The sequence below is a fragment of the Biomphalaria glabrata genome, chromosome 12, assembly GCF_947242115.1.
Source record: "Biomphalaria glabrata chromosome 12, xgBioGlab47.1, whole genome shotgun sequence".
NCBI classification, from domain to species: Eukaryota; Metazoa; Mollusca; class Gastropoda; family Planorbidae; genus Biomphalaria; species Biomphalaria glabrata.
The window spans coordinates 35,297,638-35,325,319 of record NC_074722.1 but is presented as its reverse complement, the minus strand read 5'-3'; the positions used below and the strand labels follow the sequence as shown (position 1 = coordinate 35,325,319).

The 27,682-nt window shown below is 34.2% G+C and overlaps 1 protein-coding gene and 1 long non-coding RNA gene across 7 annotated transcripts; one reads left to right on the top strand and one right to left on the bottom strand.

Moving 5' to 3' along the window:
• Nucleotides 1–1,173: 1,173 nt before the first annotated feature.
• LOC129922055 (uncharacterized) lies at nt 1,174–27,520 on the top strand. Its single transcript, XM_056006271.1, has 9 exons — nt 1,174–1,558; nt 13,236–13,351; nt 16,061–16,187; nt 18,131–18,390; nt 19,526–19,650; nt 20,198–20,298; nt 22,852–22,981; nt 23,812–24,059; nt 25,753–27,520. Exons 2-9 carry the CDS (start codon nt 13,276–13,278, stop codon nt 25,994–25,996), a joined length of 1,311 nt encoding a protein of 436 aa, XP_055862246.1. The 5' UTR covers nt 1,174–1,558; nt 13,236–13,275; the 3' UTR covers nt 25,997–27,520.
• LOC129922056 (uncharacterized) lies at nt 2,300–7,609 on the bottom strand. Of its 6 annotated transcripts, none has more exons than XR_008774059.1 (5): nt 6,906–7,609; nt 5,288–5,430; nt 4,775–4,872; nt 4,251–4,364; nt 2,300–3,578 (listed from the first exon to the last, which is right to left on the bottom strand). It is a non-coding gene; the product is annotated as an uncharacterized LOC129922056 (long non-coding RNA). The 6 variants fall into 6 exon arrangements; XR_008774064.1 differs by lacking the exon at nt 6,906–7,609 and adding an exon at nt 6,853–6,873; XR_008774060.1 differs by lacking the exon at nt 6,906–7,609 and adding an exon at nt 6,634–6,764.
• Nucleotides 27,521–27,682: the final 162 nt, after the last annotated feature.

Below are 27,682 nucleotides of genomic sequence, written 5' to 3'. Positions count from 1 at the left end.
TGCTACATCTCTGATTAAGGTATTAGTAGATGATACATCTCTGCTTTAAGGTATTAGTAGATGCTACATCACTGATTAAGGTATTAGTAGATGATACATCACGGTTAACGGGGTGACATGTCTCCATTACAACGACAAATCTGCTTTTACTTTTTTTCAACTTATGTCAGATACCCGTTGGAATTGAGTGAAATCAGGGACCCCTAAAAATCTAATGGTTTAAAATCCCAGTCTTCAACGAGACTTGAACAGGAGACATTTCGCTTCCAAAGCAAAGATCATTACCATTTAAGCTTTCTCAATACGCTATGATCCTATCACTTATTAATTCCTGTGAAATAATCGTGCCAAATTTCAGCTTCATCCGAGATTGGGTGTTTTAGAAATAACATGTACAAACTTTTGGTCAGACAGTCCGAGTGAGTTGATATTAGCTTCGTAAAAATTTGGTCCGTTTGTTAAAGGTTAAAAAAAAAGATAGGAGTGGATGTTAGAGCCATAATTACCACTATAAAGCGCGAGAGTAATACGACAGGCGTAGCCGGTGGGTAATGGAAGTCTTGTCTATATATTCGAGACATGTGTTTGCTTAGAATTAAAAACAAAATACATTTGAACATCATTGATTAAATCTTTCTACGTTTCAATAGCATTCATTGAAAAAAAAAATTACGGCCCTTGAACCTTTTATAAAAAAAAATATTTTGATCGTCTGCTACGTCGGGTGTGGCGAGTTGTTAATTAATTAACATACGTTTGATAAATGTCACATCTCAATGATTCTCTCCCTTCAACTGTGTCAGAAGGGGAAGTAAACTAGATTGAATTCAAATGAATTATTAAGAGAGTTGCGACTCTTTGTTCAAAACCTTTTTTTTCTTCTTTTCTTGGTAATCGTCCTATTATTAGCTTGTGGCTCATTATACACGAAGGGAGACACACTTAGTGTCATATTTTTAATTCTATAAATATATGGAATAAAAATTATTATATTTATCATGTGACTGTTTCATAACATGACAAGTCCGCCGCGTTTTTTTTCCCCCTTGAATAACGCACACCCAAACACACACACACAACCGTATTCCCCCTTCCTTCCATGCATACGCAGGTGATATGAATGAATCGATCGATCCTGTAACCTGGGTCAGATCGCCACAGATTTTTACACACTTACACAACACAGAGGTGTACTCTGGCGTCCTTGGATACGACAGAAAGCCTGGCTAAGTGTTACTTCGAGAACGTCTTCTAACAAAAGTGTGGCTTATGTGACAAGGCGAAACAGAATTGAAATTTTGATAAGGGAACGGGAGAGCTTCTTAAAGACGTCTCTGTACTCATGAGTTTATCTAGACTCTGCTTTGGACATTTTTAATAAAACGGGGAAAGTAACTCTTCATGATTGTAAAGTGTGTGCCTATATCAAGTTAGCGAGGGACAAAATACTAGCACCATGCCCGACAATAAGTACTGTGATTTTATTTGATATTTGTGCTCATTATTGAAACGCTGGAATGAATTAGAGACAAGTGTTCATACTTTGATTACAAGACAGGTTGGTTCCATTGTGTTCATACAGTTAGTGATGATTGTTTTAACAGAATTATACGACAACATTGCTGTGATAACATGGTTATATATCACAAACCTATATATATATATATAGTGTGTGTCTATAGTGTACACAAATACTATACTCGATTCTCAAATATTTCAAAATATACAATTTGAAAATAAAATGGTAGGATCGATACGAATTTCATTTTTATTTGTTTACTAAAATTTCCGTTCGTAACAACTTCTTTTAGACCAACGTTTAATGTTTTGTTTATTAATTTAATTCAACAATTCCATGGCGCCTGGTTCGAAACCTCACCACCATATCCCCTGTAGCCCTGTTGGAGGTTTACGCTAGGAAGTAATCATCTTCAAATATGAAGAAAGCTACAAATATGTAAACAAAACAAAAACACAAACAAACAAAAAAAAACAACACACATATAGATAAATAAATACAAATGTAGATAAATATCGTCTCATTGGTCAGTCCCGGATTCAAACTAGTGCTCCTTCTTCCCTATTGCCATTATAGAGTGGAACGGGTTGCCTGAATCAGCGTGGGAAACCAACGACTTACCAGAGCTCAAGTCATTGATTAACATGCATGGCTAGATTGACACATGCAATGTATAGGGCAAAGTTAACGTCTGTAATATATACGAAGAAGATGTCTATATGTAATTCAATAGGGCCTACGTTTGTATTTCTTGCTTACCCTATAAACATGCCCATTACGGCCCAGTATCAGTTATAATTAGGGTTATCCCCCTTTGCCCTAATTGCAGCCCTAAATAGCCCAAATCGCGCCCTAATGGGCGCGCATACCGTTTGCACATTGGCGTCATTAGGTTCCCATAAGGGACCAATACGGGCTACCCTAATCGTGCCAATATCGGCCCAGAATGGGTAAACCCACTTCCGGATTCATTGGGGATTTCCAGAATCGCGCCCTAATCAAGCCCATACTAGCCCCAATGGTTTAGTAACTGAGATTTTCATTGGGGTTTAATTAGGGATAACCCTTATTGTGCCAATATCGGTCCGATGCTGGCCTGAATGGTTTAGTAACTGAAATATTTATTAGGGTTCAATTAGGGATAACCCTTATTGTGCCATTATCGGTCCAATGCTGGCCCTAATGGTTTAGTAATTGAAATATTAATTAGGGTTCAATTAGGGATAACCCTTATTGTGCCAATATCGGTCCGATGCTGGCCCTAATGGTTTAGTAACTGAAATATTTATTAGGGTTCAATTAGGGATATCCCTTATTGTGCCATTATCGGTCCAATGCTGGCCCTAATGGTTTAGTAATTGAAATATTAATTAGGGATAACCCTTATTGTGCCATTATCGGTCCGATGCTGGCCCTAATGGTTTAGTAACTGAAATATTTATTAGGGCTCAATTAGGTATTATTATGCAAATACTGTCTCTGATGGTTCAGTCATTAAATTTTATTATGGCTTAATTAGGAATAATCTTTAATATTTTTCAATACTGTAGTTTAAAACAAATTCATTAGTGATTTTTTGTTTATAATGCCCTTTTTGTTCAAATGCAGCTCAATGGTTTAGTATGAGATTTTTAACCTTTTACATAGGTCTACTTTCACACTGATGATTTAGATCTAGCAATAGAATTATTTGACATAATTGTTTGGAAATTATAATAATTGAATCAGTGCATGATTTCTATATACATCTAATGTCAACATATTTATAAAGTAATGGACAAGTTAAATTACATTTTTGGGTTTGAACACTATCAAACAATACAATTTTTGGTAACGTACTATATAAGACTTGCATGCTCTGATCATTTATTCTTAAATCAAACTTACACAATTAACTTTTTTTAATTTTTTATTCATGGAATAATTAACCAACACAAAAGACAAATATAACAGCACAAACAAGATATCAAGACAGCATTTTCATTCCATTCTTAGCATTCTTTACAAGCTGACTTCAAGACTGGTGGCAATAATTCATATTTTGACTTCCATGCAGCAGCTGGAACAAACAAACAAACAAATAAATATTATAGTCATGTAATAAAACTACCTTCAAGCTGTATTAATAATAAAAAGAATCTAACAATTAAACATCAGAAGACCTTACATTTATCTATTACATTTATCTATGTGGACATACTATTTAACGGTTATATTTCCAGCACTTGATGATAAATGGTGCTCAAAAATTAGGTTGCTTCTCAAGCCTATTAAGCAACACAAAAATTAATGGTATTTCAAAATTTGGAGTTCAATCTTCTCCTTAAATTAAATGTTATGAATTGGTGTCAGCAAATGTGGCACTGGTATTTGACTATGCTAAAAGTGCAATGGCAGACTAGATCGAGCTAGGCTTCAATTCATTCAATATTATATTTTGTCCAATTTATTTATATTAACTTTATCACAGGCTCTTACTAATACAACTATATTCTGTTGTAATTAGAGTTCTATGGTAATTTTAAAAATAAGTTGGCTGAAAAGTTATTCTAGAATTAAAATAAACAATTATCACAGTGAAACTTAAAAAAAACATTAAAAAAAAAACCACAACCAGCATATTTCAAAATTAGGATAGCATTTCTTTATTTACATTTAGTAAATTCCATCCCATTAACAATTTACTTTCAGATTGCTGATCAGTAATCTAAAAGCAAAATTTAATTCTTACCTTCTTGAGCAGGCTTGCTTATGAAAAGATGATGAACAGCATCTGTACTGCATGCATAGGTTATTATTAACCTAAAAGATTAATGTCAACTTCCCCTAAAGAAAATGTGGCGATCTGTTAAAAAAAATAAATAAATAAAAACATAAAAAATGTTTAAAGAATGCAAAAAAAAAAAAATATTACAATGAGGCAAAACACAAAATGTTTAAGGTAAGGTATACAAGAAGGATTGTTGCTATATAATGACATTAGGTCAAAAACAATTCTATGTAGGCCCTATTTTCATTGTATAAATGTTCATTATAATTTTTTATGCAAATTAATAATGAACTTAAATCTCAGTGAAATTACAAAAAGCTGAAGATATTGCTCTCGAACATTGTTTCACAAGATTAACATTTATTTTACATTTTCTTTATTTAATCGATTTGATCTCATTAAAATTTTCATTTGGTTTGGGGGGATGGGGGGGGTGGGGGGGTGTCACTGATCAGTAATCTTAAAGAAAAATTTATTCTTCGTACCTTTTTGAGCAGGCTTCCTCATGAAAAGATATTGAACAGCATCTGTAGTGCATACATAGACAATTCTTATTGTCAGCTGCCCTTAAAAAACTGGCATTCTAAAAAAAAAAAAAAAAAAAAAAAAAAAATTACAATAAAGACAAATCCTGAAATGTTTATGGTATGGTGTATAAGAAAAACTGTTGCTATAGCCTAATAATGAGACTCTGTATTTTTTCTTTAACAGTATCCACACAATGAAATTTTAAAAAGCCTAAGCCTTAGCTAAGCCTATAGAATGAATCCTAGATCAAATTGTAGAAAAATGTATAATATAATAATTAGTATTAAGACCTCTAGATATTCTAGCTAGATCTAAATATAATCTAGATCTATGTCTAGTTTATAGATCTAGAATTTCTAGATCTGTATAGATCTATTTAATTCTATTACATAGAGCCTAGAGTCTTTAAAATTTACAAAAAATAAAATCTAACATATATTGAGTATTGGTGAATAAAGATGTAACGCTACCTGGACCTGGTTATGTGGTATGCACGATGGACTGTTTGGTCGCCTCGTTGGTCTCTGCATGGTCGTCTGGTTCATACCCTGCAACTGCCATCACTTCCCTAAGCTCCTTTGAGGTTTAGACTACCAAGTAGATATCTTCAACTCTGAAGGAACATTAAAAAAAAAAAAAAAAAACAATGTCAATATAGGGCTATAGTCTATAGCAGCTATAGGGTTAGCCGTTAGTGGCGTTAGTCTATTATATATAGGCCCCTAATATAGATATACTATATATATACATATTTTTCTAGACATATCTCAATATCTGATTTTAAAACCAATATAAACGTTTGATTTTATTTATTTGTATAAATTTAAACATTCTAAACTCTAGACTAGATTTTCAAGATCTGGAGTGTAGGCCTAATATTGTACATTAGTCTCTACAAAGTAAATATCTATATTATAAGATTATAAGTCTATACTATAGGTCTATGACTATAACTAGTTACTAGATCTAGAATTATTTAATCTAAATGACCTATCGCCTATAGTATGAAAAAATTAAAGATTAGTCTGTATTAACAATATATTAATTAAATATTATTCTATATCTACTAAATTTTCTAATAACAACTAGATTTTAGAATCTAGACTATCTTTTATTAGATCTAGATCTAAGTTTACTAAGTCTTAGTATATCTTATAAGTCTAGGTCAATTTTTTCTAACCTCAAAATATTTGAATTAGAATAGAACTAAAATCTATATATGAGTATGAGTACTATGAGTATAATAATTATTATATTAATATACCAAAGTGTCCAAAGTCCTAAGTCTAAGTATTAGTTTACAGTTACGTGACTAGATAGGCATATAGACTAGATCTAATATTCTGCCCTAAAAGTTAAAAGGTAGTAGATTTAGATTTAAGATCTAGTAAATCTAGTAAGTCCTTAACTAAATCTAATTCTATGCTGCAGATGCATTAGCCATTTCATGGTAGATTCTAGAATCTAGATCTAGAATCTATTATAAATAGTAAATCAGTAAATCTAGTCATAACGTATGAATATTAATCACTTAAGTTAAGTCTAAGTCGTCTAGATCTAGATTTAATAGGTCTCAAGTCTAGATATAATATATATATTAATAATATTATATCGTACTAGATCTAGTAGCTTATTACTACTATTAGATATTATAATAAAACTAGTCTAGAGAGATCTATAGAATCCTAAGAATCTCTAGATCTAGATTCTTAGCATTCTAGATTATCTAGAATCTAGATATATCTATAAATCTATTCTAAGTCTAGACCTAATCTACTATCTAGATTAGATCTGTTTAATAGTAGTGTTAGAGTACTTAGAGATTCGTCATCTGATGATGATCTGTACTTGTGATAGGCTTAAGACTTTAACTTACTTATAAGTTACGACCATTCCAATTGAATTTCCATGGGCGCCATGGCTGCTGCCATGAGTTGAAAAACATATGCATTGATTCATTGATATCAAGAAGTACAGCTCATATAATTATTTATAATAGATCTATTATATTAATGAAAGTCTAGATTGACTAGACCTAGACTAGAGTGACTATAGCTCTATAACTTGTAGTATAACTAATAACTTAACAGATCTAGATCTAGCTAGCTCTAATTTGATCCACGTGTGTACGCTCTAGAGTGAAGACTGAATAATCCAGTTTGTGCCGAATATCGCGAGCTTAAAAGAAATAAATGCTTCTTTTTCATTGGTCGAAAAAAATGTTAAAATGTATAAAACTTTTTTTAAAAATCTAAATCTAAAAAAAAACAACAAAAAAAAAACAAATATGTTCTCCTTTAACTTTAGATTCTATGTGTGATTAAATATTACTAGATATAGATATATTTTTTTAGTGTGCACATTAAAAAATCAGACACACACACACACACACTATTTGATTACGAAAAGTCTGCATTGGGCCCATACGGGTAAAACTTCACTATTCCAGTTAGGGATTTCCCCAATAGAACCCTAATTAATTTTTTTTTAAATCTTAATATTACTTACAAAAAGGATTCAAAGCAACATTTAGCTTTAAGACGATTAATACTACATTTTAAAACATCATAATATTGTTTTTTATGTTATAATAAAGATTTCATCATGTTGGTTCTGGCGTGATTGGGGAAATCCCACACCGGCACGAAAGCGGAAAGACGTTAACGGCCCAATAACTAAAATCCCACACCGATCCGTTAACGTTTTTATAGGGGCGATTGTAAGTAGGTCAATCTACCCAATGAAACCTTATTACCCCACACCGCGCCAGAATGGTTTCGATGGGGCTTTGTTTATAGGGTAGACTATAGGGCAAAGTTAACGTCTGTAATATATATGAACAAGATGTCTATATGTAATTCTATACGTTTGTATTTCTTGCTTAGACTATATCGTCCGATACATATCATATAAGCACTACATATATGCAAAGGTCTGTGACTCTACAAGATACATGCTTGTATTAGTACATGCCTGGGGTTTGCATTTGTTTAAAAAATGAGCTTCATATTTTATAATGCGATTCGGAAATATACCTTTTTTTAGAAGTAATTAAAAGGTGTGATAATCTTTTGGTGCATATTAATCAGGTACTTTAAAATCTACTATTCTAATTCAATAGTTTTCCCGGCTGATTCAGGCAACCCGTCCCACGCTCTAATGGCACTTATTTAAAAATGTTAGATCACTTGTCAAACCTGATTCCTATTCTTCCCATGTTACCCTGTTGGATACTTATAATTAGGCTACAAACGCGGAATGGGTTTATGATTGTATGTGTTTCTGGGTTAAAAACGAGTTCTGTTACTTTATTCTTATCTTTAAGTCTAGTCATCGGAACGCTCCAACGTAACAATGAGAACGAGGAAGAAGAAGAAGACTTATAGTTTCTGTCTGCTTTTTGCTTTATATCTCCTAGCTTCTGCCCCCCCCCCCCCCACACACACACACCTCCGCCGCTTCGCTCCAAGTCCGAAGGGTCTTATCTTTGTATAAGCTCCTTGTATAGATACCACCTGTACAAGAAATACAAAGAGTGTAACACTAAGACTAAGACTGCTTTATTGATCCTTGTTGTGATTACAAGGACCCTTTCCTCAAATAATACCAAATCCTGTCCACTCTCTTTCGACTGTTTATGTGCTCTTATGACTATGGTATTAACAGTTTGTATTAGTCAATGGGGGGATGGGGGGGGATAGGGGTGATAATTACAAGCAGGAAGGGACCTAATATCATTGTACCTTAAAGAAGTTATATCTCTAATTTAAAGATGTTCTATCTCTCTAATCTAAAGATGTTATATTTCTTTAATTTAAAGATGTTATATTTCTCTAATTTAAAGACTTTATATCTCTCTAACTTAAAGACGTTATATCTCTCTAATTATATGTTAAATAATTTAAAGACGATTTATCTCTACATAAAAAGACGTTATATCTCTCTAACTTAAAGACGTTATATCTCTCTAACTTAAAGATGTTATATCTCTCTAACTTAAAGACGCTATATCTCTCTAATTTAAAGACGCTATATCTCTCTAACTTAAAGATGTTATATCTCTCTAACTTAAAGACGTTATATCTCTCTAACTTAAAGACGTTATATCTCTCTAATTTAAAGACGCTATATCTCTCTAACTTAAAGATGTTATATCTCTCTAACTTAAAGACGTTATATCTCTCTAACTTAAAGACGCTATATCTCTCTAACTTAAAGACGCTATATCTCTCTAATTTAAAGACGCTATATCTCTCTAACTTAAAGACGTTATATCTCTAACTTAAAGACGTTATATCTCTCTAATTTTAAGACGCTATATCTCTCTAACTTAAAGATGTTATATCTCTCTAACTTAAAGACGCTATATCTCTCTAACTTAAAGACGCTATATCTCTCTAATTTAAAGACGTTATATCTCTCTAATTTAAAGATGTTATATCTCTCTAATTTTAAGACGCTATATCTCTCTAACTTAAAGACGCTATATCTCTCTAACTTAAAGACGCTATATCTCTCTAACTTAAAGACGCTATATCTCTCTAATTTAAAGACGTTATATCTCTCTAATTTAAAGATGTTATATCTATCTACCTTTAAGACACCTCTCTCATTTAAAGATGTTATCTATCTCTCTTCCTAAGACACGTTATATCTCTTTATCTAAAAGCTGTTTTAACATTAAAATATTTTTCTTGGTATAAAGATTGTCCAACACACCTGTTTCTTTTTCGTAATCTTTCTCTCTCTCTCTCTCTTTACCATCGTCTCCTATAACTTCCTCCATCATTAATCTCTTTTATCTTTACGACGTCTCTCTCTCTCTCCTCTTTCATTCAGACGTACATAGAAGAGAGTTGCAGCGAGGAAAAGAGAGAAAAATGGATGTGCGAGAGAGAGAGAGAAGGCATTGGAAAAAAAAGAGAGAAGGGAGGAGAGAGGAAGGGATAGATAGATAGAGAGTTAGAGGGGGGAGGGAGGGAGAGATAGATGGATAGAGAGAGATAGGGGGAGAGAGATAGAGGGGGAGATAGATAGATAGATAGATAGAGAGAGAGAGAGGGAGAGAGAGGGGGGAGATATATATATATATAGATAGATAGATAGATAGATAGATAGATAGAGATAGATAGAGAGAGAGAGAGAGAGGGGGGGAGATACAAGAGAGATACATAGAGAGAGAGAGAGAGGGGAGATAGATAGATATAAAGATAGATAGATAAATAGAGAGAGAGAGAGAGGGGGGGATATATATATATATATATATATATATATATATATATATATAGAGAGAGAGAGAGAGATAGAGAGAGATAGAGATAGAGATTGATAGATATATATAGAGAAACAATCAATATCCTTTCACCCTACTTCTCGTACAGATTCCTTCATTACAGTTTTACAGATTACAAAAGATGAAGTTGACAAATGAAACAGTAATGGGTAAAGTGTGTAACTAATATTGTTTTGTGGTAGGACTGGGAGAGAGGGGGGAGTGAGAAAGTAAGGAGTAGGGAGGGGGGGATAGAATTCTAGCGGGAGAGTCTGATTGCTTGGAGCAGACGAGGTTGCAGCTTTCGCTTTGTCACCCTTAGCTTTCAAAACATTTTTTTTTTTATCCATTGACCACCATGGAAATATATGTATCGATTACATCACGGAGCAAAAAGAAAAGAATCCATTACAAGTTGTTTACCTTAGCAACGGGAGTCGGCCATGTGCAGAAAAAAAGAGAATTCTTTTAATGTTGTGTCCCTGTTAATAAGAACATAATTATGTTGCAGGTGAATATGGGATACATTTTTTTAAAAATGTTTCTACCTGAATATATTTGATATGCAATTTTATTCAAATTTTCAAAAGTTGATTTAAAGATTGTTTAATTATGACGAGAAAAGAAAATAAGATACGTTATTTTCAGGGCAGGATAAATTGTAGCCACATTTGTCCATGCGATGATTCGATTTCTTTTCCCTCCATTTTAATTAACTCTTTCTCTCCATAATTATTTACCACATTCTGGTGGAATCAACGTTGGTATCGTCAGTTAGGAGAGAAAGAGTTAATATTTTAAAAAAATAAAAATCTGCGGTTCTTTATTTCAACTGTTTATCAAACGAATTTTTTTTTTCTTTTTACAAATCAAACAAGACCATAAAACTAAACTGTTATTAAACCTTGTTTAGACCAACACAATTAGAATAAGCCTCCTCCTTTTGGGACTCCTCAACTTAGGAAAACACAAAGAGAGAAGAACAGACGCAAAAAAAATAGAGCCATGGGATTCATACTAAATGAATATTCCCACTTGACCATTAGTAAAATTTAGAAACCCTTCAGGTCAGAAGACTAAAGACTAATGTAAGCAATAAGGCACAAAACATTGAACCATAACTTACAAATACAAAAACAAAATCTTATAATAATACTAAAGACACAAATATAAAGGCACATTTCTTATTCCATATGCTAGAGCGAATTCATACAAGTGCTGCTCCTTTCCTAGTGCCATAAGAGCTCGGAACGGTTTGGTTGAATCAACAAAAAAACCCACAAAAAAACAATGATTTAGTAGAGTTTAAGTCTCTACACTGTCAGTGTTCAATTTATATGCTTATTCTTGTGTTTCTTGACTTGGCTCACTAGGGGGTTTACTTATACGAACAATTATTACTTGATACACTTTTAACTCCAGATATCCACACAATTAGAATTACTTATTACTGAATAAACTCCAACTCTTGATAATAACAATGAATAACTTTAATATTCAATAAATGACATCGACTCTCAAATAAATATTAATTCACAATCACTAGTCCATCAACTATATGAAATATCTAAATACATAGACACCAGTCCAGGAAGCAACTATCCAACCTTCCTGGAACGGGAACAAGACCTCACTAACTCACTCTCTTGCACATTCAACGAAGACTTCATCTCTCAGTTCATAACACGTGCAATGCTATTCACAACAAGGGGATATAACAATCATATCAAAATATCAAAGTACCATTCATTCTTACCATACCTCCCCCCCCCCCTGACATATACTCTCTAACTTACTTGCACTCTGGCATACACATAGGACGTAATTATCTTCTTCATTGAGGAAACGTATGTAATGTATAAGATACGTTCCTGATACAAAAGTTAACGATGGTGTCGTGTGGCTAGCACAACTACACATTTCTTTTTAGAGTTGGGGGTTCCAATCCGAGATTTGTTCACGGCAGCCAGACCTGCAACCTCTTGTTAACTATGGCTTAGTCTTTATTATCTTAAATATTATTTTTTTTAAAGCGAATCTTTTATCAACTCACTCCGTCTGTCTGGTCAGAATATTTTAGACGGTATTTCTCCCATTTCTCATTCTCGGATCAAGTTGAAACTTTGCACGATTGTTTATTGTCGATGACAACACATGAATCAAGAGGTAAAATGTAGCCAATTAGTTAATCGATTACTCGTAATTGATTAAATTTGTTTTATATCGAAATTGTATTAAGCTAAAGGGGGATAAACCTTGCAATAATGAGAGATATGTCAACGATTGAACGTTGCTCTCCCCCCCCCCCCCACCCACCCACCCAATGGGACTCTTGTCAATATGCACGATAGCAGACGCCAAAAAGCCGCAAGACCCAGGGGAGAGTAACTCATGCAGCCGTCTGCAGTTAAGATTGATTCAAAATAATGGATGCAATTTCACTCGATATAAGAGAAGTTTCTAATGAAGTATTTGTATAAATAACTTTTTTTTTCATGCCAAACCTTTTTATTTAGATCATCTTGGTCACAAAAGAAATGTTTGTTATCTTATACAAAGCTTATATCAACTCTGTCTGTCTGGTAAAAAGTTTGTACACGTTATTTCTTCGACACCCAATTTAGGATCAAGCTGAAATCTGGCACACTTATTTCTTTTACCTGACACCCCAAGAGCCATTGAATATTTACTATTGGTAATTAATTCCTTTGTTTGGTATCTCGTACAAGGGAAAGAAATCGAACTTGATTGAAGTGGTGGTATTAGCTGAATGTGTTCCCTTCGTAGGTCGCCGCTATAAATTGAAACAAACAATGAATGACTATACAATCTTCTCTAGTAATAAATGTCTCACAGATTTATTGATGTGGTCTAAATTAAAATTATTTTAATTACATCTTATCTTATATAATACAGACGTTACTTCAAAAAAGAAGATGATTACGTCCTACGCGTCATGCATTTAGTCATGCAAATTAACCAATGACTTAAATTCTGACAAGTCACTGGTTTTCCTGGCTAGCCCAGGCAACCCATTCCATGCTCTAATAGCACTAGGGAAGAAATTACATGAATGATAAGCTTTGTTTTTTTTTTTTAAGTATTTTTTTTTCTATGTTCTTGTTTTCTATTTTATTTTATTAAAGACATACGACAGATCTGATTTGATTGGACACAGCTTTCAACATGAAAGAATCAACTTATGGATGGTATCCCTCTGTTCAAGATATTTATCGCCCCAAAGGAAGACCTTCGTCTTACCGTAAGTAACAAGCGTCAGTACGTGTCAAAATTAGCAACATATATAGGGCAGTGGGTAGAAAGGGTTAACTACGCTGGGGTTGTCTCATTAATATTAGTCGTCTATTGGAGATTTCTATACATGGCGGGAAAAAACAACATAAATAGGAAGCCTTTATGGTGTAACCGATGTACAAAATAAAGGGAGTGTTGATTGAAAAAAAAAAGCTAATTTGCATGTAACTAGTAATAAATGAGATTTGATGTGAAGATGAAATACCACACGCCTTGTTAAAACTGCTGCTCAAACTGTGTTTCGTTGACACCAGGCCTAACCAGTGAGGTTCCTTGACATTGTCTGCTATTTCCCAATAGTCTTTGGTCTCAATATAGATTTTCATCGAACTAACAGAAGTCATGCAAACTTCGTTCATCTTTTTGATTAGCCGGAAATTCAAAGTTTAAACTTTTATGAGCAATAACTAGACGGTGTGACATAATACGTAGAAGACGTTATATCTCTCTAACTTAAAGACGTTATATTTCTCTAGCTTAAAGACGTTATATCTCTCTAACTTAAAGATGTTATATCTCTCTAGCTTAAAGACGTTATATCTCTCTAACTTAAAGACGTTATATCACTCTAACTTAAAGATGTTATATCTCTCTAACTTAAAGACGTTATATCTCTCTAACTTAAAGACGCTATATCTCTCTAACTTAAAAACGTTATATCACTCTAACTTAAAGACGTTATATCACTCTAACTTAAAGATGTTATATCTCTCTAACTTAAAGATGTTATATCTCTCTAACTTAAAGATGTTATATCTCTCTAACTTAAAGATGTTATATCTTTCTAGCTTAAAGACGTTATATCTCTATAACTTAAAGACGCTATATCTCTCTAACTTAAAGACGTTATATCACTCTAACTTAAAGATGTTATCTCTCTCTAACTTAAAGATGTTATATCTCTCTAACTTAAAGACGTAATATCTCTCTAACTTAAAGACGTTCTATCTGTCTAACTTAAAGACGTTATATCTCTCTAACTTAAAGACGTTATATCTCTCTAACTTAAAGACGTTATATCACTCTAACTTAAAGATGTTATATCTCTCTAACTTAAAGATGTTATATCTCTCTAACTTAAAGATGTTATATCTCTCTAACTTAAAGATGTTATATCTTTCTAGCTTAAAGACGTTATATCTCTCTAACTTAAAGACGCTATATCTCTCTAACTTAAAGACGTTATATCACTCTAACTTAAAGATGTTATCTCTCTCTAACTTAAAGACGTAATATCTCTCTAACTTAAAGACGTTCTATCTGTCTAACTTAAAGACGTTATATCTCTCTAACTTAAAGACGTTATATCTCTCTAACTTATCTGTCTAACTTAAAGACGTTATATCTCTCTAACTTAAAGACGTTATATCACTCTAACTTAAAGATGTTATATCTCTCTAACTTAAAGATGTTATATCTCTCTAACTTAAAGACGTTATATCTCTCTAACTTAAAAACGTTATATCACTCTAACTTAAAGATGTTATCTCTCTCTAACTTAAAGATGTTATATCTCCCTAACTTAAAGACGTAATATCTCTCTAACTTAAAGACGTTCTATCTGTCTAACTTTAAGACGTTATATCTCTCTTACTTAAAGACGTTATATCTCTCTAACTTAAAGACGTTATATCACTCTAACTTAAAGATGTTATATCTCTCTAACTTAAAGATGTTATATCTCTCTAACTTAAAGATGTTATATCTTTCTAACTTAAAGACGTTATATCTCTATAACTTAAAGACGCTATATCTCTCTAACTTAAAGACGTTATATCACTCTAACTTAAAGATGTTATCTCTCTCTAACTTAAAGATGTTATATCTCTCTAACTTAAAGACGTTCTATCTGTCTAACTTAAAGACGTTATATCTCTCTAACTTAAAGAGGTTATATCTCTCTAACTTAAAGACGTTATATCTCTCTAACTTAAAGATGTTATATCTCTCTAACTTAAAGACGTTATATCACTCTAACTTAAAGATGTTATATCTCTCTAACTTAAAGATGTTATATCTCTCTAACTTAAAGATGTTATATCTCTCTAGCTTAAAGATGTTATATCTCTCTAGCTAAAAGAAGTTATATCTCTCTAGCTTATAGAAGTTATATCTCTCTAGCTTAAAGACGTTATATCTCTCTAGCTAAAAGAAGTTATATCTCTCTAGCTTATAGAAGTTATATCTCTCTAGCTTAAAGACGTTATATCTCTCTAACTTAAAGACGTTATATCTCTTTAACTTAAAGACGTTATATCTCTCTAGCTTAAAGAAGTTATATCTCTCTAGCTTAAAGAAGTTATATCTCTCTAGCTTAAAGACGTTATATCTCTCTAACTTAAAGACGTTATATCTCTCTAACTTAAAGATGTTATATAACTTAACTGTATATCTCTCTACATATAAAAGACCTTATATCTCTCAAATTTAAATAAATATTCTCCATCCAAAATTTAACTTATGTGCTATCAGTGTATATGAATTTATCATCTCAATCGTAAACCACAAAAGAAAAATAAGTGATGAATTCTTGTCGTGATAGTTAATTATTAGACTTACTCTTAACTGTTCAAAGAAATAAGAAGGTTGTTATTTTTATTCTTTTTGTTTTTAAATGTTCGAAGCTTTTAATATTTGTTTTTTGTTTTGGTTTCAGATCTGGAATGTCTGTACAAATATAACAATTCTATGTACTATCAAGACAAAGCTCTGCCTCCAAAACCGGAATTATTTGTCAGAGGCGTATCCAGTGTCCCACCGCCACCGACTCCTGAAGATCTGAGGTTTGTTTTAAAAATTATCTTACAATATTTTGGTATAACTCCGAGATCTTCAAATAATTCGTAACATTGGCAAATTTGAAATAAAAACATAAGGCTGAAACAGGGGGTATCAAGTTCGAATCCTGGTGAAAACTAAAACGGTGAATACTGGATTTTTAAGACGCCCCTGAGTCTTCTTATCTTATCTTATATAATACAGACGTTACTTGAAAAAAAAGAAGATGATTACTTCCTACGCGTCATGCATCTAGTCATGCATGTTAACCAATGACTTAAATTCTGCCAAGTCACTGGTTATCCTGGCTGGCTCAGGCAACCCATTCCATGCTCTAATAGCACTAGGGAAGAAGGGGCATTTGCACAACTTTGTCCTAGCATATGGGACGAGGAATGTGCCTTTATCTTTGTGTCTTTAAAAGTATTTTATTAAATTTTGTTTTTGTATTTGAGGACTATGGTTCAGTCAACCAAACTCGAATTGGTACCTGACATTATTTGGGGAAAGTTAATGCGGTTGACCATTATAATGCTTATTTAGAGCACTCTGTAACAGTCGGCCATAGAAACAGATGCCATTTACATCATCGCAAGGTCTGACAGGGAAACTACTTTTTTTTTCCTGTCCAAGTAACGTAAGTTAAGTTAAGTCCCCTTTCAGACCCTGTGACGTAATCACACAATATTTAAAAACTTGTATTCACAAAATGTAATCATATTAACTCTAACTATCTAAAAAAATGAAGAAATATTTACGAATGGTCGCTTAATCAGCGATATTAATAAGTTAATCAACCACATCATTCAGTTATCTCCCCTTCCCCACAATTTTTTGTTGTCTAAATGTAGCTCTTAGATCAATGAGAAGTCCTATCAGAAAAGATTCTACTAACGCCAGCTCGCTTCAATGTGCCCATTGAGTCGTTCATTTTTATGAATGGTTTCAATTCTCAGTTTTTGATTCTTGTTACTCATTCAGGCAACCAAGTCTTCGCTTGACTGGCACTTTAAAGGAAATGAGTTTCTAGAGTCCCATGAGTTTTTTTTATTTATTTATTTATGTTTTTACAAAGCTCATATCAACTCATTCTGTCTGTCTTTCTGTCTGTCTGATAAAAATTGAACACGTTATTTCTCTAAAAACCAATTCTCAAATCAAGTTGAAATTTTGCACATGAATCAATTAAAAAAAAACAAAAAAAAAAACGAACTGTCAATATTGAAAAAAAAAGTAAAGTCAAGTTTCTATTTCAGACCTTGCGATCTATAGGGTAGATGATGTAGAGGTCATCTGTTTCTGTTGTCCAATGTTAACGAGTGTGTTATTTGGCCAGCACAACGACCAACCGCCTTTACTTTTTCCCAACTAATGTCAGGTACCCATTAGAAATTAAAATTTCCAATCTTCACCAGGATTCGAACCCAGGATCCCTCGGTGCGGAAATGTAATTTAAATAGACATTTTTTGTCGACATCATACGAACAATGGATACATTAAACAAGTTGTCGAAAATAAATCTGGAAGGCCAATTGATTGTATGTACGTAAAAAAAGAACTCTTTAAATGTACGGAATTAATTTTTTGTTTACTTTATCTAATAAATCTGGCCTGTTCAATGTGGGCTTACCTATCAATCAATGCAGAAGCATCGTATATAGTGCTGGATCTAATTAAAGTATATATTAGGGCACCGATACGCTTGAGGCCCCCAAAATGGTTACAGAGATATTTTAAATTCAGTTTTAAAGAAAAAGCAACGAGAAAATATGCTTTTGTTGTGCTGGATATGGCAAAGTATGTAGGTCACAGCTGGGGCTGTGTAGCCAAGGGAAATACTGCATTCATTATTGATTACAAGTAGCAATACGTCTCTAATTGCCCAGGGCCTTATCAAGTCTAGATCCGGCCCAGTTATATGATACTTTTTTTTATTTTATTGCTCCAGGAGAAGATCCCAGTCAGTCCCGGTACCTAAATTCAAGCCGATCCCTAAACTTCACATCCCAACACCTGCAGACTGCTGGGGTCACAAACGACTCGAGGAGACCAAATGGGGGATAGTTGAGGAGGAGACTGCACCGTCCCCTGCACCCCCTTCGGAGGTCAGCTGGCCCATCCCAAAAGACAAGCAGCAACAGTTGTTTAAAGAGCATCTCAAAAAGCAGTATGTTTCTGGGGCTCGATCGGCTCTATCGTCTGCAGCAGGTAAGCGCGAGCTTTGCCTTGTCACGTCTGTCATTGTCATACATGTGTCCAGAGGCGTCGCTAGAGGTGGTGTCACTAGGTGCTATTAGCTAAATGTGTCACACCCCATCATTCCTAACCAAAATAAATTTTCCCTATCAAATCTGTGGTTGGCTTATTCTTTTTGCTGAAACATAATACGAAGATCTAATGACTTTTAGTCTTAGATACTGTCCTGGCTTTGGATTGTGTGTGTTGTCTGATACTATTCACTATTCTTAACGCGAGTCCGAACACATCTAATGGACACAACAATTAAATATACTTAATAAAACTTGTGAAGACTTCAACTGATGTTTATTTACAGATGGGGATGATCGTCTTGTCTCTCTATCCGTTTAATTAGCAGTCTATTCACTATACATCTTTCTACAAGCCCTAGCCATATTCTTCTCCTATCATGTACCCGTATTCTGCAACGTCATTCGTCTAGTCTGACAACGTCACTACTTTGACCGTCACTAAAAACAATGCACAATATATTTATTTATAAAACTAACATAATCTCTAAACACTGAACAATATATTTATTTATAAAACTAACATAATCTCTAAACACTGCACAATATATTTATTTATAAAACTAACATAATCTCTAAACACTGCACAATATATTTATTTATAAAACTAACATAATCTCTAAACACTGCACAATATATTTATTTATAAAACTAACATAATCTCTAAACACTGCACAATATAGTTATTTATAAAACTAACATAATCTCTAAACTAAATTAGGTCACTACATTACACTTATTAGAACACTACTCTAGAATATCCATCCCAGTGGCACTACAGCAGAGCTGTCCAGCTTCAACACATTTTTCCATTCAGATCTTTCCTTTGTCTTTCGTGTTCAAGCCCGAACATTGGTAGATCTGCCCACTACATCATCAAGCCAGCCATCGTATTCGTGGTCTGCCTTTGGGGCGCCTACCTTTTTCGACGATTTACTATTTACTACAATATTCTCTGATTTTTAATTATTTTTTTTTTAAACATTTCGTTGTTTTCTCAGTCAGCCCCATATTAGAACTTGAAAAGGGAATCAATTTTAAAAAAAATGTTCATGCTCTCGTTGTGCTCATTCCAGGTCCAACTGCTGTGGGTGTCGCACAATTCACTTCAAGAAGTGAGTCAGCCAGCTCGCAGCTCAAATGGCCCACTGCAAGCAATACGGAGTTAGCTCGACCTCAGACCTCGTCATCTTCTGGACAGGTGTGATCTTGTATTGACTCAACAAATACTCATTCATTCAGCATTTAATTGGTGAAGTCTTCATTGGTTCATGAATCTACTGCTTAATTTTGCTGCATTTTTACAAAGCTTATATTAACTCACGCCGCCTATCTGTCTGTCTGTCTGTCTGGATTCTTTTATATGTTTTTCTCTCACACTTTCAATTTTTGGATCAAGTTGACATTTCGCACAATTATTCAGTATCCATGAGAACACACAAATTAATTTTTTAAAAATGAGCCAATTGGTTAACTAATTAATGGCTATTAATTTAATTTTTTGTATTTAGAAAAGGGTAATAAATCCTGAATTATTGAGAGATATGGCAGTAATTGGGAAGCTTTCCCTTAATTAAGCTTTGTTTTTTCGAACTATTTTCTTACTATGCTTGTTAGGGCCATTTAAGTATTGTGCAAATGATCCAATTTAAAAGTCTAAGTTTAAGATTTAGTTAATGTAATGAAACGTTTTATTTAGCATTTACAAAAAAAAAACTTTAAATTTTTTAACTTCAATGATTCTACAGAGGTCCATGTCAGCTAAAATATCTCAGAGTAACGATAAATACGTCACCAGTCCAGCGCCACCTAGTGGCAAAATGACTGCTTCGTGCAGACGATCTGCTAGGTATGAAAATTTTTAAAAGCTTATTTATTCTATTTATTTATTTATTTTTATTTTTTTTGTAGAACTAATAGAGCTATATATAATTGCCGTCTCTATCATCGCTACTTCTTATACTGTGTATTTGTAGTAAACATTAAATCACGACTCTTGGGACTCTAGGCACATAGAAGCTTCCCTCTCGACTTGTGTAAACAACTGTTCTGTCTGGGAGGGTTCCAAGCAAATGTAGCTTTCTTGCATCCCTATTATGCCTGCATTGGATGTGGAAAAAAATGTAGGTCACAGCTGGGGCTGCGTGTCCACGGAAAATATATCATTTCTTATTAATCTTCGGACTCGAAAACAAGCTTTATTAATATTACCGGTACTAATTGCTCTTATCAACAGCTAACTTCTTAGTGAACACTGTTGAGCAGACGACAACGAATTTGTTTCCCTTTAACGAAGCTCTACTCTGGCAGTACAAGTTAATGAAAATTAATTCATTTAAATAATAATAACTAGTCGACTGGCGGCGTAGCATACGCCTGCTATTTTGCAGTGCCGACCTTAGGCCACTGCAACCCATGCGACCGCAGTGGGCCCCGCACTTTTATTGGACCCGTGCTAATTTTAGGTGTATAAATTATTAAATTAAACAATTTTATAACTTATAACAGATTTCCCGCGGCCTCTTGTCGATTTATTCGTATCCCTATCCAAACTTGGCCCCGCGATTTCCGTTTGGCATAGGGCTCTACCATGGATAAGTCCGGTTCTGCTATTTAGTGATCGATGAATACCACTTCCCTCCCTCCCCTCCCCTCTTTTTTTTTCGCCTCTTAAATTACCTAGGATAACTACCTCCGTCTGAGTTGCAAAAATAAAAGGGTGATCTTTCCATGGTGTCCAAACTCTTGAGCGTGCTCTGTCGCTTCGATAGTTACTACAGAGTAGATTCTCCCCCCCCCTTTTTTAACGTGAGGTAGAAATAAAAAAAAAAAAAGAATGATATTTCTTCTTATTTTGTGACTACGTGTCCCCCCCCCCTTTTCTTGTTTTCTCGTGGACTATCCCCAGTAATAAGAGAGTGATCTTTCCTTTACTTCTCGTTTAAACTGTTGATGGAAGAAGAGAATTAATTATATATATATAGAAGATAATAGATAATAAGAATAATAATACATCTTTTTTATCCTTGATGAAATATAAACGCGTAAGTCTGGACTACTGGTTACATGTCTCATTTATTGCGTGTGTATTTATGTTAGAACGAAGAAGAAGAAAAGATTTTGATTTGATTTTTGATTTGAGGCACATCGGCATAATTTAGGCCATGTCGTGTATAAGAAGAAAAGAAGATTTTGCTTTAGAAAGAACAATGTTGTTGTTGTTGTTGTTGTTATCCTATAGATTTTGGATCACAGTTTGTTGTGTAATAATTGTTATTCCACTTGACATCATACTGTTGCGTTTCTCTCTCTCCTAATCAGCACTTCTGTAAACAACTGCTCAACACACAACACATCAAGAACTTGACAACAAGAGTTCCAAATAATCTGGTGCTTTAATAGTGATGAAACAAAACAGCCAATATGACACAATTGGCAACACAGTTAACTATTACTAATGCTACACTGTACATCACCGCACTAAACTCTACTGTCTCTCTCTCTTCCTGGACTCGTACATTCACTTCAGGACTCCTCCAGGACCGACTTCATGACTGACTATAAACAGTCCTAGTCTCCTCGCTGTTCTGTCTTGAACTGCACTGCCTTACACACACTCTGCCTCTCGTCCACGAAGTCTTCTCGTCATATAACCATTACACATGTCATATTTGCGTGCAAAGTTCATACCAGTACTGCCCCTTGTCCATTGACATAGCCCGCTAAACTGTATTACTGGCCTGTGTCACACGTGTCAGCTGATCGTACATATAGGGTTACAACAATACTATAGTATGGGTTCTAAGATTGTCCAATAAGCCACGTGACTTATCATATATGCATGTATATGTAATTAAGATTGTTACTCACGCATACACACACACACATACAATACGATATGTACCATTCTTTTTAGAGGCAAAATAAAATGGACATTAATAATGTGTCTAAAACAACCAGCGCCAAAACGACCATGACGCGAAAACGTCCTGCTGTGAGGCAAGCTACCTTAATGTTTTAATATGATTTGCATGTGTAATATTATTTGGTGTTATTTATTTCATCATTAGATCTATTGTCTGTGATTGAGTTCAGTACTTCGAAAACTAACTTTGCGATACTGTAAGAAATCCAGCCAATGAAATAAATTGTATGAATGTCTCAACTCTAAAAAAAAACAACATCATTTTACTTTATGATAAACATAAACATAACATGTAAATTATGAGTGAGTCTGGTGTGAATGTACACTTTGGTTTCTTATAGTTATAATGCTTTTTTGTTTGGTGTAATGCACAAATTGTAAGACAAATTTCCTTACGGATAATAAAGATTATTATTATTATTAGTAGTAGTAGTAGTAAAAAAAATAATAACATCACCATTTATATTCGACTTACAGAATTCAAAGCGCTACGGTGCACAGAACTAAAACTGCATTGCCTGTCAGGCCTGTTACTGCAGGTCCGAGCAGACAATCTGTACAGGACAGTAAACCCGAGTCTGCAGGATCTTTTAGACAAAGTGTCCAGGTAACATCCGTTAAATCACACTGTCTTAAATACTTGAACATTTACTTTTTTTTTGTTTTCTAGCGTCCATCAGTTGTTGTTGTTTTGTCTCTGACATTATTAATCTTGTATCTGTCAAGAATCTCAGTAGCATTATACTGGGACTTTCCTAAAGCGAATTTATCTTCTAGAGTTGCTAAAGTCTAAAAACAGATTAGAAAAAAATAATTCAAACTTGGAGAATTCAATAACTCTCAACTTTTTTTATTTCAGAATATTTCCTTTTTTTTGTTTATATATATTTTGACGACCTCATGCCATCTCTCACTTCTTCTCATTCACTCCATCTTTCTCTCTCCATCTTTCTTTCTCTCTCTCTCTCTCTCTCCTTTTAATCTGTTTATCTCTTTTCCTCTCTCTCACTATTTTGTATTCTTCTTGTCTATCGTAACTCTTTTTTTTTCCCCACGTCTCTGTCTATTCGTCTCTCTCTCTCTTTCTCTCTTCTTCTGTATCTGTCTATTCGTCTCTCTCTCTCTTTCTCTCTTCTTCTGTATCTGTCTATTCGTCTCTCTCTCTCTCTCTTTCTCTCTTCTTCTGTATCTGTCTATTCGTCTCTCTCTCTCTTTCTCTCTTCTTCTGTATCTGTCTATTCGTCTCTCTCTCTCTCTTCGTCTCTTTCTTCTCGTTCTATCCTTCTCTTTCCTTCTCCGACTTGCTCTTTGTCTCTATCTCTATTTTTGTCCTATTTTTGCCTCTGTTATGTCTCTCTCTCTCTGTCTCTTTCTCACTTTGTGGTATGCTTACACTTTTAAATATTTTGAATTTATCTTTGATTTCAATGATTATAGCGTATTGAGACCGAGCCTGTACAACGAGTGACCCAAGAAAATGTTGCCTCCGTCTGTACCACGTCTGCTGATGAAGATGTATCCCCGCCAACCAAACCTTTCATTTATGACGTCAATGACTTCTGCGCTCAGGAAGACTGCAAAGAAGGAGAGATAACTCCAAAAGTATCAGAGGATGACAACTACGAGTCGATTGTAGAAAAATACGGATGGAGGGCTCAGATTCACGGCGATCCCTACAAATTGAAGTAAGAAATATTTGTGAAACATTTTGATTTATAGTTTTAAACCAAATTTAAATTTAATTTTGAAGTATTTGAAAGCGATTATGCAAACTATGCAAACTCTAATTATGTTTATCAATCGAAGTTAAAAAAAAACTTAGAATGCCACTATTCAAGCGGTAGACATTATGTCGCACATGAAAGAACAAAAGATGCTATTTTGACAACCTACACTGCTCTTTGGACGTTTTTAAAAAATGTTATGGAATTGGGTTTACATGCTTGTTTGAAGCACAACGCTCAGATTTCTAGCGAATCAGGACGCGTAGGCGCTTCCGCTTTGGCACTGTAGTCCTTTTGGCATTTCGGCGCTGAACTCTATGTCGCTAATGTCATGGATAAAAAGAGTTTCATTTAATACTCGTTGACTCGGATTATTATTAAAACATTATTCTAAATGTTTTGTGTTTTCTGAGTTAACACCAAAGCTTCCGGCGTCAAAACTGCCAGCGCCGAAACAGCAGTCGTCAAAACGTCGTCGAAAAAACGTCGCGCACTGTAATCACCTAGTCATTGAGTTAGAACTATAATGTGTATAGTTTGCAGATAACAGTTTTATTCGGATTTGCATTCAGTAATTTGTTGTGGGTTTTAAGCAAATTAAACATATCAGAGAAAAATTGGACTTTTGAAAACACATTTTAAAATTGAAAATTATAATAGATTCTAGGCCTATATTAAAAAAGCACAGCAAAAAAAAAACAAAACTAAAAAAAACGTCAATATTAAAACATACTAAGAAGCAGAACTATTACATGGTGTCTTGCCTTTTCTATAGAAAATAAACTTAATTAATTACGATTTATTGATTAACTTATTAGTTGTTTGATTGATTGATTCATGAAAGCATGAGCTTGAATACAAATTGATGTTGGTTGGATGAGTAGAAGTGGGTCAAAAATTGGATTGCAAATAATCAAAACATGCAAGAAAGATGCAGGCTGGGCTAATATAATAATGTCTAGCTTTAGTTCACCTTCACTCAACCACCTTCACCTATCCTTTAGTCTGTTGAACCGTCGGGGCACCATACGAGATCTGTCGTCCATTTTTTTTCTTTATTCCTCTGTCTTTTGCCTTGGTTAGAGCCTCTTTCAATGGCAGGCCCGTCTATTCTTTTATGTTATGTTATGTCTTCTCATTGCTTTCTCTGTCTGCCTCTTCTTCTTTGTCCTGGTACTGTTCCCTGAATGAAGGTCTTTGCAAGACCTTGTAATATGGTCATAGGTTTTAGTTTGCGTTTATTAAAAATAGTTAGCAGGTTACAGTGGGGTCCAATCGCTGCAGTAACCCTGTCTCTAATCTCTTCGTTTGCGATGCGTTTTTTTAATGTGATACCTAGGATCTTTCTGTAGCATCTCAACTCCATTGCTAGGATTCTCCTCTCTAGCTCTGCAGTCAGCGTCAAGGACTCGCATGCATATAAGAATGTGGCCATGACCAGGGAGCGCATCAGTTTGGTTGTGGTACTGAGGGTTAAACCTTTGTCTTTCCTTATTGTTTTGAGTTTTGAAAGTGCAGCTGTGGACTGTGCAATTCGGGTCAGTAGTTCAGATTTGATTCCCTCTGCTGAGACAATAGCTCCGCTTCAGTTGTAGTTAGAAAGTTTCAATGTTTAGTTGTTGTCAGAGTTTTAACACACATCTTGTCTGTCCAGAAAACCCATGAAGAGAATAAGCTATGCCGTCAACTGCCCAGAGCCCAAGCTTCTGCCGGACCCACCTAACGTCCACATGGAGAGCAAGGAGACCTTTTTCTACAACACCATCCCAAAGAGGCCCTTAAGTTTTGTGGTCAGCAAGGAGTGGATGTCGGAAGTTCTCTTGGCCAAGCGGCTGGAGCTTCAGAAGAGAGACGGCGGAATAAAGTACAACTACAAAAACTTTGCGTTTGTTTACTGATCGCTATGGCAACCAAAATGTCTAAGTCTAGAACTACCACAATTGTTGTATGTATATGTTACATGTATAAGACTATCTATAGTACATCTATAGTACGTTCGATAATCGCCTGTTTATTGCTATTGTTAATATTTCAACTGTATGTTATATGTATATATGTTACATGTATAAGCCTATCTATAGTACATCTATAGTACGTTCGATAATCGCCTGTTTATTGCTATTGTTAATATTTCAACTGTACGTTATATGTATATATGTTACATGTATAAGCCTATCTATAGTACATCTATAGTACATTCGATAATCACCTGATTATTGTATATTGTTATTGTTAATATTTCAACTGATGATTTAATATGTTACATGTCAAACAAAGCTGAAAAGCATGCATACTAGTTTGTGTATGTCTTGTTTGAAATATGGTATTCAAAAATTTAAAAATTATATTTTGGGGGGGGGGGGATTATATAGGTCTATAATATAATAATATCTTTCTATATTGCAATGCGTGTATATCAATGTTCCAAAGACTAGTCTCTCTAAATTACATATGATCGTGTGTGTCAACATTTCATTTTAAGTCATTTAAAGTCATATGACATTCAGTCAATAAGTGAGTTGCTGTCTTTGACTTCTTCTTCACCTATCCCTTAGTCTGTTGGACCGTTGGGGCACCACACAGGATCTGTTGATCGTCCTTCTCCACTCTTCTCTGGCTTTTGACACATCTCCCTCAATGTTGTCTTTCCATCACTTTCTCTGCCTCTTCTCCTTTTTCCTGGTACTGTTCCCTGAAGGAAGGTCTTGCACAAATAATTGATTGAAGGCTTCAAGCTTGCATCCTCTAAAATAGTTCTTGTACTGCAATTACCTCCCCATGATTTAAGAATTGGACTGTTGGGTGTGTTCAGCAGTTATCTTCCCATAACATTTCTCTTTGTTATTTCTTTTTTTTTTTATACACCGGAAGTATGGTCACTTAATAATGGGGTTGTATCTATTAGCCACCACGTCATTTATGATGTTATGTGTTTTTTTTTACTTAGTTCAAAGTTCACAATGTATAAAACTATAACCATAATGTAATTAAATATTTCCCTGTCTTTATTTTAGTCGCCATGTCCTATCTACTTATTTATAGTTCGAAACTCGGCGAAAAGATAATTTAATATATATTTCGCTAAGAATTAGAAAAATTAAGAACTAGTGATTTGATGACAGATATTACTTCCGGGTCATGATAATAAAACTAGACATAAACCCTAAGTCACTAAGACGATTTGGTGATGAAACTAACAAAGAGGTTGGTAAGATGTCATCATCATCAAATCCTGAAATGCGTCGGACGTAATTATCTTCTATTTTGAAGTAACGTCTGTAATATATAAGGGGCCGAAATTTTGCAAGATGGGGCTGTGGGCAGATTTTATTGTGGAGGCCCTCCACCTTTTTTTATGATTTAAATCTAAACCCATGTAATAGTTGTGAAGAAAAAATAAAGTGCTGACGGCCATAATTTCACATTTCTTATTCTTCTGTAGTTTATATGTGTATTTTGTTTCAAATTTGATTTTTAAAAAAATGTTGAAGTAGTGATGCCCCCCCCCCCCTTTAAGGGTGAGGCCCTAAGAGACCCCATTGTCATAATTCTGGCCTTGTACAGTGACAGTACAGTGACATCCT

Coding starts and splice junctions, on each gene's coding strand:
- LOC129922055 (XM_056006271.1), top strand. CDS start 13,276: ATGAAAGAATCAACTTATGGATGGTATCCCTCTGTTCAAGATATTTAT. Junction 16,188..18,130: donor CCGACTCCTGAAGATCTGAG/GTTTGTTTTAAA, acceptor TTATTGCTCCAG/GAGAAGATCCCAGTCAGTCC. Junction 22,982..23,811: donor CTTTTAGACAAAGTGTCCAG/GTAACATCCGTT, acceptor CAATGATTATAG/CGTATTGAGACCGAGCCTGT.